The 12,795-nt window shown below is 34.8% G+C and overlaps 1 protein-coding gene across 1 annotated transcript in view; it reads left to right on the top strand.

Annotated features, from left to right (window-relative positions):
* Nucleotides 1-3,317: 3,317 nt before the first annotated feature.
* Nucleotides 3,318-12,795, top strand: part of LOC129218754 (calpain-B-like) — a 244,670-nt gene continuing 235,192 nt past the window's right edge. The window contains exons 1-2 of the mRNA XM_054853077.1: nt 3,318-3,427; nt 4,042-4,231. Coding sequence (XP_054709052.1) covers nt 3,318-3,427; nt 4,042-4,231 — 300 coding nt within the window. The remainder of the gene's footprint in view (nt 3,428-4,041; nt 4,232-12,795) is intronic.

The raw sequence follows: 12,795 nt of genomic DNA, 5'->3' as shown, positions 1-12,795 counted from the left end.
TAAAACGAAGACTTGGAAAAAGCGGTTTTTGAATTCCTTTAGTGCAAAAAATCGGGCATAAAAATATACATGATTTTTTTTTTTAATCCCTATTCAAGAATTTTAGCTACGTTCCTCAATAAACAATTTAAAGTTTACTTTATTTATTTATTTATTTTTTTTGTGTTAACGGGGGGGGGGGGGGTTCATATAAAATGATTCTTTGATTTTTTTTAATACAATTTTTATTGTTTTTCTTTTGTCTTCATCACAGTCACCACACTAACTCTTCAAACTTTTCTAGCTTTCATTTTAAACGCCTCACGAAAACTGCAACTATAAAATGCTTGAAATATGCTAGTACAAATTTATTGAGATATTTCTTACATATGTTTTACATTAAGTCAATATACATCGATTTTATAGCAATAAATCTAAGCGCAAGCTATCGTATTAGCTCCAACGTAGAAAAACATAGTTACATTGCGTGACAAAATCACTTAGCCCGATGCGAATAGATTTCCAGCAATTGTTGCTCAATATTCATATCAGAGAGTTGAAAATTGTTCTAAAGAAACGATCTTTTAACCTGAGAAACAATCTCTTAACTAATAAAGAAGAACTTTAGCAGTTCTTGACATTCTCAATCAAAATTAAAAACACAAAATTTTTCGCTGTACACAATTTTATTTTTAATACAATGTCAGACGTTTTAAAACAGCTTTAAATTGTTCAAGAACAACCAAAAATTGTTCCAAGCTTCATGCTCTATTGCATTCAGCACGTTTCACGAGCTGAAAAAGATTTTTCAACTCTGATTCGATCCTCTTTTTTTTACTTAAACTCTTTCTGATACATTTTCTTTTTACATATAGTGAATTAAATGTATTTAGTGAGCTTTAGTTCACGCTAAATACATTTTTTTAGTTTGCCTTTTATATTTTACCTTGTTGCGTTTTTATATTTTACTCTCTCTTCATGTGTGCTGAGTGCGCTATGTGCACTCACTCTAGTCAATGAATCCTATGTTGAAGTGCTACTGCTAAAAAAATAAAGTTCACGCACTAACTGATGGTTCACTTAAACTGATATCCTTATATATATAATAGCCTATGATCGAGTACCGCTCCTGACGTCATCAACAATGAAACTCGTTCCACAGCATGATAATTTGATAATATGTTTTGATAATGTTGAAAATGCAGGGAAATGCTTTATTATGACAAGGCTGAACTGGGTCCGGTAACTTAACTGTTTTACTGTAGTAATACTGTCAATTCAGGGGAATGAAGAAACGAAAAAGTGGTCAACAATGAAAGCTATCTACTGAAGTCTAGGGTTAATCCACTGGAGTCAGAGTTACAATTTCAACTATCAAAATATCACCAAACAGGCAGTTGCTTCGTTCAAATGTAGAAGCAACTTTCACCCGTCATATATTGACGGGCCATTTTCTAGTCTGAAATAATAATGTAATGTTTAAAAATGTCAATCTTTTCTGGCGACCATTATTTTTTAATGGAAATTATTGACGATAGTGTTTTAAATAAGCTTGGATTAAGCATTCTATGACTTTTTCATAGCTACATAGTATTGCAGTACATCTGTTTCTGTTTTAGTTAGGATATTCACGTAAGAACTATTAAAGAGAGAGGGCAACCAATTTTGAACCATTGTAATCAGCCGACTATCTAAATATCAAAGTCATATTTTTTGAAAAAATAATATAGCGTACAAAAGCGAAGTTTTTGAAAGCACACAACTCTACTACGGGTGGTGCTAGAGAGTGAAGAAAATCAATAGTTCTTGTTATCGTTGTTGTTATCCTATGCCGCCACTTGGGAAGCTCTTTTCGTGTAACATGCTGGGTTAAGGCAGAAAGGAGCGACCCCTGAGAAAGTGTAACCTCCCAAAATGGCGAGGGAGTCTGTGCTTAAACCAGTGCTTGGTCTCGATAGATGGCAGCAGTGGCGTACTGTACCACAGGATACCGAAAAGATTCCCGGTGCGCCGGTGCCTAAGTCTTTTTTTTTTGAGCAATCACGATTGTTTATTGTTCTCACTTGACTGTTTTTGAGGTCCTATCATTTTATTTTCCGCCAGCACCACCGTCGACTGGCCTCACGATGCTGCTCCTCTAGCGAAAACCTTCTCCAGATTGCGTCCATATCCTACACGCATACATATACACACGCATGCCTACACACACACACACACACACACACACACACACACACACACACACACATATCCACACACACATACACACATACGCATATGTACACACACACACACACATACATACACACACCCACATGCCTGCACAGACAAACTCACACGCCTACATACACACATACCCACACACACATGCCTGCACACAAGCAAAAAAACACGTGATTGCGAAAAACATAATTTGAATTCAAGATGTCAAAATTCAAATTAATTTTTTTTTAAGGATTTTGTACTGGATATTGCGGCGCCAGGTACCATAAGATTTATTGTGCGAAATAAACAAATAAGACTACGGTACTACTTTATAGGATTTTTATTTATTTATTTTTTTTTTTTTTGAAGTACAGTGAACTCTCGATTATCCGCGGAATAGGGTGGCACGGCAACCGCGGATGAGCGAATACGCGGATAATCCGAAAATTACGTAAAAACGATGCTAGTGTAAAACAATATCAGTATGTAAAAGCTAGAGAAAGATCGCTCATTATTGCAAACACACACTACACACATACGTGTACAAATCGTGCAAGCAGATTAACTGACTGTAACAGATCAATCTAGGTTACACCAAACACACAAAGGGGAGAGAGAAGAATTTTTTCAAGTCTGGTCGGGTCACTTGTTTACGCACGTAAGTAGCGTAGTTCAAAAAATCAGTAAGTAGGGCAGGCAGGTCTAAAAATCAGTTAATAATGAAGATGTAAAGCAATAAGTAACGTCGATTAAAAAATCAGCTTTCAACTAGTCTGGGTTCGGTGACTTTAAAAGGTTTAATGTTATTGGAACAAGAAAAAGAAAGCAATAGGAAGTCAGAAAATAAACTTTGCACTTGTTGAGTTAAAATATGAGTATTTATCTACATTTAGTTAACCATCACCAATTTTTTTTTTTTTTTTTTGGAAATGTGAAAGGATAAGCCTCTTGCGAATAATCGGGTGTTTAGTGTATAAATTTACGAATCGTAAAAACAACTATTTTTAGCATCTAACCTTCCTACGGCGCCCTTCTCTCTGTAACTCAGTGGCAAGGCAAGAGTTTTAGTCCGGGGGCGGGGAAGGGGTAGGGGGTTGAGGTCGGAATTTTTTTATATCGTCTTGATGTCGGTGATGGCAGCAGCCCCTCCACAGTTAAAGCATGGTTCTAAAGGGAATGAAAGGAACTCTGCACCCATGGCTACCAACCACAGGATTTTCGGATCCAAGGATTTAACTAGCACGTATTCCACATGTATTGTCCGTTTTCCATGAGAAGGCACTTGACTCCTCCTTCGTCAAGTGGTATCCGATGATTCTATTTCACTGTTTTCGGCAGAAGGTATATTCAGATCATAGCATTTTGTTGTAAAAGCGGCAGTTTTTAAAATGTAAGAATAGCTCAATTGAAAACAAACAAGTGCAGCAAGTGATGTAAAGGACACTAAGACTTTTTTCACGTTAAAATGCACGCCCAAGTTAAGGCTGTCTTATTTAGCAGCGCATGGATTGCTTTCTGATCACCCCCACGTAAAATGGAACTCTGCGTTTGAGGAGGCGGGACGAAGTGCCTTCTCGTGAAAAACGGACAATACTTGGTGGGTATTTGGCGACGTCGGAAGTTAAACGCGGAGTTCTCCAATTCCAAGTTCGACGCCTTATCCACCAAGCTACCTACGGCCAGCTAAATAAGTTGAAGTAGTTTTTATAGCATTTATGGCTTCTACAAGGATTCAGCATTGAAAGAAGAAAATTTGGGTTGTGTGTTTTGCAACAATCTGTAACCTCTCTACAGAGATTTGGAATCTCGGGGTTATATCATGGCTATTTTTCATTTAGAATTTTTTCCATGTTGCAGCTCTTTGTTTCTGATGGGCTGTGGCGCCAGTGTGGACGGAGATTCCGATTCGCAGGCATCCCTGGAAGAGTGGGAAAAAGTACAGCCACCTATCCGGCGATCTGCAACACCAGAAATATCAGATGTCGACTCTGACGATGGTATGGGATACCATAAAAATGACAAAGATATGCGAGCATCTGGTTTTCAGGTAGATATGGATTACAAGTTATCGTTACTTACTCTTGCAGATTCTTGCAAAAAAAATTTCTTAATGGTATTGTAGTTCAGTACGAATTTAGAGTAAGGCAAAGGGGCAATTGCCTCTCGCTATGAGAGTCATGCATTAACATACATATTTTCTCAAACATACTTCATACCACAAGTAAATTTCCCTCTCTTTAACAAAACCCTGTACCCGCTCCGGATTGTAGTTTCATTGTCCAACTCTTAGTGCTTCATTTTATCCAAGAGCCATTCGCGAAAAGATGATGTCAATTTATAATAATTAAAAACATACAATTTATGTTTGCTGGATCATATAATTGCGCAAATAAATTAAACTTTATCTTTATTTATCGATATTTTCTTCTATAAACCTCTTTTTTTTTCCTGCTTTGTTATTTTCTCAGTCATTTTTTATCATAAAAGGTTTCGTTTGTTGTTTGATTAATACTCGTACTATTATAACCATTTTTGTAGAGCCGTAAGATGTTCACTCACGAGGGGATTATTCGAACTTGTTTTTCCAGAGAAAAATTTAAACATTGTTGTTATATTTAGTCAAGACGCTGAATCGGATGGTTAAGGCAGTGCCGAATCTCCAATTTTTTCTAGCCGGGACATATCTCGAAACTTGCTCCTGCTTGAAACCTTGCTTGCTTGAAACCTTGCTCAACTCCTTTTAAATTCTTATATCGAGTTTCAACGAAAAAAGCACAGAAATAGGGTAAATTTGCCACCTGCCAGAAGTTGCCGATCCGGGCTTGCTACCCCTTAGATACTATACTGTGTTAGTGTCAAATTTTCCGCAACTCTCGCGTTTTCGAGATTTCTGAGATTGAAAAGTAACAATCACGGTTGCTCTTATGCGTCTCCTTGCCAATTTGCTATGCAATGCTTATAAGACTAACTGTCCGGTAGTCGTTCTCATACGTACCCTATTAAATCTCAACTAATATTAAGTTCGGTGGCGATGCATAAAAAATTTTAAATTTAGTTCTTATAATTAATGTTTGAGGGTTTTAATTAAAAGTTTCTGGTTTCTGCATGATACACCGAGACTTGCGCGTCGCTGAATGCTAATTTTCAATCGCCTACAGCTCAAAAAGTAGGAAGTTGTGGAAAAGTAGACCCCCACCATTGGATTCAGCAAGCAGATTTAAATTGTGTTACAGCGATGTTTTAATTTTTTTTTTCTGGAAAAACAGTTCCATACCCTCCTCTTGTCAGTCGTATTTTCCCTTTAATGTGAACTAATCTTATTAGAAACAGTTTTATTTATTTATTTATTTTTTTTTTGAGACAAAAACATAGTGTAACGGCACCAGTAACAAGGGTCCACTCACCAGTAACAGACAGTCATAAGTTTAGTGTTAAAATAATAAAAATTTTATGCGGTTAAAACTGATGTTGCTGTGGCCCCTGAATATTGTGCAACCGTCTAGGGATTTTTATGAGCCAGTTGGTATTTACAAGGCAGTAGCGTTAGGTTTTGAACAGCCACCACGAGCTCAGCAGGTGTTTCATGTTCAAAGAACTTATGCACATTTTAAAGAGAAAAAGGGGGTTTGTCCATTACTCATCCTTTCCTTATCGTATCTGTTACTGGGTATCATCAGATTTTTTGGTGTCTGTTACTTGGGGTCGGACCTTTTTGCGAAGTTGAGCAAATAAAAATAGAATTAACTTGTTCAGAGATCCAGAAGCAGCCAAACGTTAGATGAGATGTAGTTGCATGAGAGAAAAATAGTTTTAAAAGTCTAAATGCATTAAAAGGCTCAGAAAATTGATTTAACCTGCACTGTAGAAAAATTCCGAAACGTTACTGAGTATTTCCGTGTCACGCTTCGCGATTTCAATAGTTTTTATCCACTTCCTGGAAATATCAAGTATCATTGTCAAAAAGTTTCCTGAATTGCTATAAGTTGCCCGAATGCAGAGTTCTCCCTGTTGTAAAAAATATGTTTAGCTGCTAGTTTAAAGACTAACTGAGAGTTATTTATAAGGCGTATCGGCATCAGTTCGGTTACGGCACGTCCATGCCGATTAAACTCCCAAAGGGAGTGAATCAGTATGGACTACTTAGCTCTGCAAGAATTGCAATCAAGTGAGATACTTACTTGCAGTTCTGTCTTAGCTTTGGCCATGTTTGCTATACTGCTTTTGGAACTGTTTTGATAACTCTGGAAGGTGCCCAGCTGTTAAATTATCCCTACTAAAGATTACACTGAAGTTCCAGAGACGCGACTGGCTTTAACGGAAAGGTTACTGAATTTTAGCGGAAAAGGTTCCTGGTTTTTGCGAGATATGTTACTGGTAAAAATTGGGCACATCAGCTGCCTATTAATTTCCAGGAACGTTTCTGAATCGTTTTTACAGTGTGAGAGCGATGTCTTAAGCATGTCTGTTACCAGTGCCGTTACCTTAAATATTGTGTTTATTAAGCTCTGGGAGCTGGATGCTTGACCTTAGACGAGCCCATGAATGTTTGCTTTCAAAGAGGAGAAATTTTAGGTTTACACAGTGACCATGATCGTTATCTTAACTCAAACTGGCTTTTGTCAACCCTATTTGATAAAATGGAACCGTTTAAGTCTCATTAGAATGAAAATCCACTTACCATAGCCAGACTATAATGAGCGGGAACTTTTCTAAAGACTGCTGTTCCATTTTAGGGGGTACTTTTAAGGAATGTTATCTTTATTCTGTTGGGATTGATGGGATCACTTAATTTTATCGTTAATATTGAACTTTGAAAAGTGGAGATGCAAAACCCCCTTATTTTTGAAAGTGAGGGAGCAATTGCCTAGTAGCACGAGCCACCTATGCCGAGGTAAAATCCCTAATATGGCTGGACTACATTGTCATTTGGAAATAAATAATAAGCCCAAATCCTTTAAGAGAGCTATGCAAAAGAGAGTCTTCTCAAAATTGTTTTTGGGCGCAAAATATCCGTTTTAAATTATCTCTAACAGTTAAATTAATGAATGACATAACAAATACATTTGTGGACATACGTTATATGTTATTTTCAAACTGTTTTGATTATTATTCAAAGCATCTAATAAATTTTATATTTGAGTGAATGAAACATGTTAAAAGTTTTAATCGCTGTTTTGTGTTCTTTTCTTTATCATAACTTAGTTGCATAGTAAAGAGCTTTATTTTTTTTTCTCCCTCGCAGTACGACAGTCTCCCAACCCCTTACAATTAAACCAGAAGATGCAAAGGTGCGTAGAATTTTGCACTTCTTTAACTCCCATGTCATGTAAAGAACAAAAATATTTTTTTTATTCGTATGTTTTCGGTAGAATATTTAATAAACTCCTTAAAAAGTCAATAAATATAATGAATTTCTAAAGCTGTAACCATGTAAACGTTAGGGTAATGACTATGTAATAATTGCAAATGAAATGTGCCGTTCGTACTTGTGAATATATTTAGCTCACTTTATTTCCTAAGAAACAATTGTTTCACTAGAGATTTACAAGTGAAGATGCAATGCTTTTTAATGAAGTTTCCTTTTTGGGATCCTTGGTCTTTACATTTTTGAATCCGCAAAACTTAATTTGTTTTATACACATACTTTCTGTGAAAGAAAAGGATTCAAATATTTAAAATTAATGCATGTTTTTCAACTTAATAAACTGCATCAAAAAATGCTTATTTGTATAAACGATTCCCTTATGCATTACTTCAAAACATTTCTTAGTCAAACATTTTTTTTTTCGCATTGCGTATTATCACTTGAATGTGTTTTTGAAAGTCATTTAGATTTTTTTTTGCAATAAATGACTCTATAAAAATGATAGTAATTAGAGAATCTTGAACCTTCCCCCTTAACTTTTGACACAGCATTGGTCAATATCATTACATTCCTTACGTTATCAAAAAAAAAAAAAAAAAAAAAACTGCGAGATATTTCTTGTATAGGACTTCTTTCTGTAATAATTGTCGATTATACTTCACTGGTGAAGTAATTGGTGTGTTTGTTACCACAGTTATATACTTTTCGTGCACTACACAAAATTCAGCAACTTAAAATAGTAAAATTTCCAATGACTTTTGGTGTGGTGTAAGTTACTCATGCAAATACAACTGAAACAGTACTGTGAGTGACATACACATAAAGCCATGAGTGTTTGTAAACACTACAAAACGTTTGAATACAACGGTCCAGTTCATCTCGAGTGTAAAACACTACATCTCACCAGTTACGGGAAGAAGCTACCTCACATTTTACACAAACTACATTCTATGCACATCTGAAACAATTTTGCTTAAGCCTCCATAAATAGTCACTGAAAGTGTCTCCAAAGCAGCTCCTTGAGTTTATCCAATTTATGTAGGAAAATTTAAACAAAATAAGTTATTAAACTCTCTTGCGTCATATTTCAACTCAAGTAATTTTTAACCTTTGCAATACTAAAGCTGAGTTCAAATCAATTCAAACCCTGACATTGTGTAGGGTTTCGCTTTAAAATATATGATTTTTTTTTTTTTTTTTTTTGAATTCTCTCTTTAAAAGTCCGTTTTATAATAATGTCCATTTTGTACGTTTCGCACACTTTATTAAAACAGTAAAATCCCTCCTAACGGACAACCCTCAAATGCGGACACCCCTCCTATGCGGAAAAAATTTAATTTCCCGATTCTAAGGCAAATAAAATTTTTAAACCCCTATCCTGCGGACACCCCTCTATTGCCTGCAGAAATTTTTTTTTCTGTTATTGTCCGCATCAGAGGGGTTTTGCTGTATTTTTTTCCAATTACAAAACGAGGAAAGTGTGCTCTCAGTTGTAAATGTACAAGTGATAGCAAATGTTCTCAGAAGTGTTAAAAATTCAAGATGTTTACGGGCAAAAGTCGCATTTCGTGTGTTATTGTTTGTCCTAATAGAAATGAGCATCAGAATTGAAGGGAGTCACTAATGAAGTATTACTATCATTCTTATACAATGCTATTGCTTTTTATAATACAGTGAAACCCCTCTAATGCGGACAGTAACAGGACAAATTTTTTTTGTCCGCGGGACAGGGGTGTAATAATTTTATTTGCATTAGAATCGGGGAATTAAATATTGTCCGCATAGGAGTGGTGTCCGTTAGGAATGGTTTTACTGTATATATATAAAATATATGTACTAGATTGATTTTTTCCCGTGAGTATTTTGTGTTAAATTACATTTTCATAATGTTTTGTTATTGCATTTTGCTATTTCTAATAGATGTTAGATAGCCGTCATTATATAAATATTTCATTCATATTTATTTTCTATGTCCTAAACTTCATATAAATCTGTATAAGGTAAAAATATCTCCCCCATATTAGGCATTTAAGTAATATTGTAATCTTAGCACTATGAGATGTTTAACACTTAGGCTACAGAATAAAGCCAGTAAGCGAAAGTAATGCAGTAAATGGGAAAATGTTTGTGCCTTTACGAATGCAAAAAGAACTAATGCATCTGTTGCTGTAATCTGTGTGTACATCTGTGATTTCTTAGTCAAAAAAAAAAAAAAGTTACTTGCAAAGTTTTAGGTAAAAACACGTTTTGAAATGAAATATAGAGCTCTCGCGTTCAAGACAAAATGTCTAATTTTCCGTGGAATGGCTCTTAGGTTATTTATGATGTTTAAATCAGCATGCTTCCCGAGAAAAAAATGTAAACTTCTTTCTCGTGAGATTCCCAACTATTTTTAACCGACTTCAAAAAGGAGGCGGTTATCAATTCATACCGTATGTATGTTTTTTTTTTTTGTTTGTCCACTCATAGCGTCTCACCTAGTGAACCGATTTTGATGATTCTTTTTTTAATGGATAGGGGATGGCTCAACTTAGGTCCCATTACTTTGTTTGACCATATTTGTTCTTTAGAAAAAAAGTTATGGGCAAAAAACAGTAAATTTTATGCAATTTCCCTATTAAATGTTTTTGTAGCGAAGTTCGCACTTTTCATCCGTGGATAACGGTGGCTCAGTGGTAGAATTCTCGCCTCCCACACGAGCGACCCGGGTTCAAATCCCGACTAGGACAAAGTGAATTTTACTAAAATTTCGTTTCTACTGTTTTCCGTATTTTCTCGAATCTTCTATTAATTTCTGTATCTTTCCAAGTCTGGAAAGTTCCAGCACTTTCTCAAGTTGTATATAAGGAGATGTAACGTTCATTCGTGGTTCTGAATAAAGATCTCGAGTTGAGACTAACGAGTATTCGCTTCATTTTGCTTTCACATTGTCTTCGCTATCTTCATCTACGCGACAATAGGAAACTCATTGTTATAAAAGTTTGGTGCCATATAACAGTAACATTAATAGTAATTGTAATGATAATTTTGAATGAAGACTTCTCTGAAGCAAGCATCAAATTTCTTCAAAGGACATTTCGATAATGGGGAATCTGGCGCTGTCATCTCATTTTTGGCGTAAATAATTTTATTTTAGTAACCCTGCTGATTTATAGTAACCCTATGTGAATTATCAAAATCTTCCTTTCTTCAGCGCTATTGCTCCATAGTAGGGGTAAACCTAACCTGGAAGCGAGGTGATGCAGTGATTAGGATCTGCTTAGCCTTCACAATGCTACCATTAGGTTTGACTCAACTACTCTGTAGTATTTTTATCGTTATCATCTATGCCGATAACAGATGATCGGGGCTAAGTAAGAAAATACAGGATTGCATCATGAGCAACTTAGATGCTGTGGAATGTAAATTAGTTAGGAAAAACGTAATACTTAAATGGTTATAATTAAATTAAGTACGCATGATTTCCAGAGAGGAACAAAGATAAGTTTTTAGTGCCAATTGCTTAAAGTTTGACGCGTGTCGATAGTTTTTTTTTAGTATGGAGCATTTTTAAGAAAAAATGTGAAGTTTCGTGATGGTAACTTCTTATTATTTCTGAAATACCTACATTTACACTAAAAAGAATGAAATAAAAAAAATTTTGAAAAAAAATAGAACCGACTTCAAAATTGCTCTAAAAAGTGAAAAATAATTTTATTCTTTAAACACCATCGATAATGCTTTTAAACATAATTTTTGAAGTTGGCGCAAAAACGATAGATAAAATCATTCACAGCCATAACTCAAATACAACTATAAATTTAACCAGGACCAGTTTCTTCACTATCACATACATTATGCATTGATGACAGCATATTTGAATAGCTATATAAATGTTTCGTTCGTAACTTTGGATGCTTTTCTGAAAAAAAAAAAATGTGAACGAAGCATGGTTACACTGGATTTTACGTTTTGTTTTTGCGCCAACTTCAAAAATTATGTTTAAAAGCATTATCGATGGTGTTTAAAGAATAAAATTATTTTTCACTTTTTAGAGCAATTTTGAAGTCGGTTCTATTTTTTTTCAAAATTTTTTTTTACTTAAAAAATGCTCTCCTTAAAATGTTCGGTTTTCGCTTCCCTTTGAGTTATCGCTTTAAATCGACCGTTTGTTTTATGGAGCGTAACTTCGTTCCTAGGAAGCTAATCACCCTTCTCAAGTCCCCCTCACGTAAGGAGCTCAGAAAGGAAGAGGGAAGTCCCACTCCTTACATCTGCAAAGATTGCCGAAATTCCTCTTCAGGCAAAAAAAAAAAATCTGTCCTAAGAGAAAGCCGTCGCTTATATGAATCATGTTTGTTCTAAACGTGCACATCAGCAGAAAAGCAGAAGCCTAATTCAAAACTTTATCAGTTAAGACCTTAACAATATTTCAGTTATTTCAGTAAGAAACATATCATTGGGCTTAAAGTTCATTAGTATTTTAGTTATTTGTCAAATAAAAACAATTTATTAGACCATAATATTTTAGTTATTCTTTAAGTAAAAAAAAATTCCCTTCATATTCACAATATTAAAGTTATTGCTTAAATAAAAGCAAATCATTAAGGTCTAAATCACTATATTTTAGCTCTTCATAAACAAAAATTCATTGAAAAAACATCAAATTATTCTTTGGGCCAAAGCTCCCTAAGTAGCTTTCTCTTATCTACCTTAATGTTTAGCAACTTAGATCAATAAAATCAAATCATTAGGCCTAAATCACAATATGTTATCTATTCAAAAATAAAAAAATCATTGAAAAAACATCAAATTAGTCTTTGGGTCAAGTCTCCCTAGCTTGGGGTTAAAGCTTCCTAGTTAGCTTTTTTTTTGTTTACCTTAAATGTTTAGATTAAAGTTATATAAAACTACTGCATATCAATAGATAGCTAGAAAAGTGACTAAAACATGCATACTTTTAAAATTCATTTCCTTCAAAACTGGAGTAGAAAATCAAAAAAATTTCAAAATCTTCAAAATTTACCTTTTAGGTGCAGTATCATTTAACACTGAATTTCTTGAAAACCACTGATGATTCTGAAATATCTTATCCCTGCTAAATACTGTTGTGTAACTGGTCAACCAAAAATATGACTAAAATGTTCCCTAAGTATCCTCTTCATGGAAAAAATCCTCATGGGTCAAATCTCCCTTTGGATAAACCTCCATAGTTTTCCCCAATCAAGACCTAATTTATGGCTCATACCTATTGTGTGTGATCTTTG

Source organism: Uloborus diversus, chromosome 3 (genome assembly GCF_026930045.1).
Source record: "Uloborus diversus isolate 005 chromosome 3, Udiv.v.3.1, whole genome shotgun sequence".
NCBI lineage: Eukaryota > Metazoa > Arthropoda > Arachnida > Araneae > Uloboridae > Uloborus > Uloborus diversus.
This window is presented reverse-complemented; position numbering and strand designations above follow the sequence as displayed.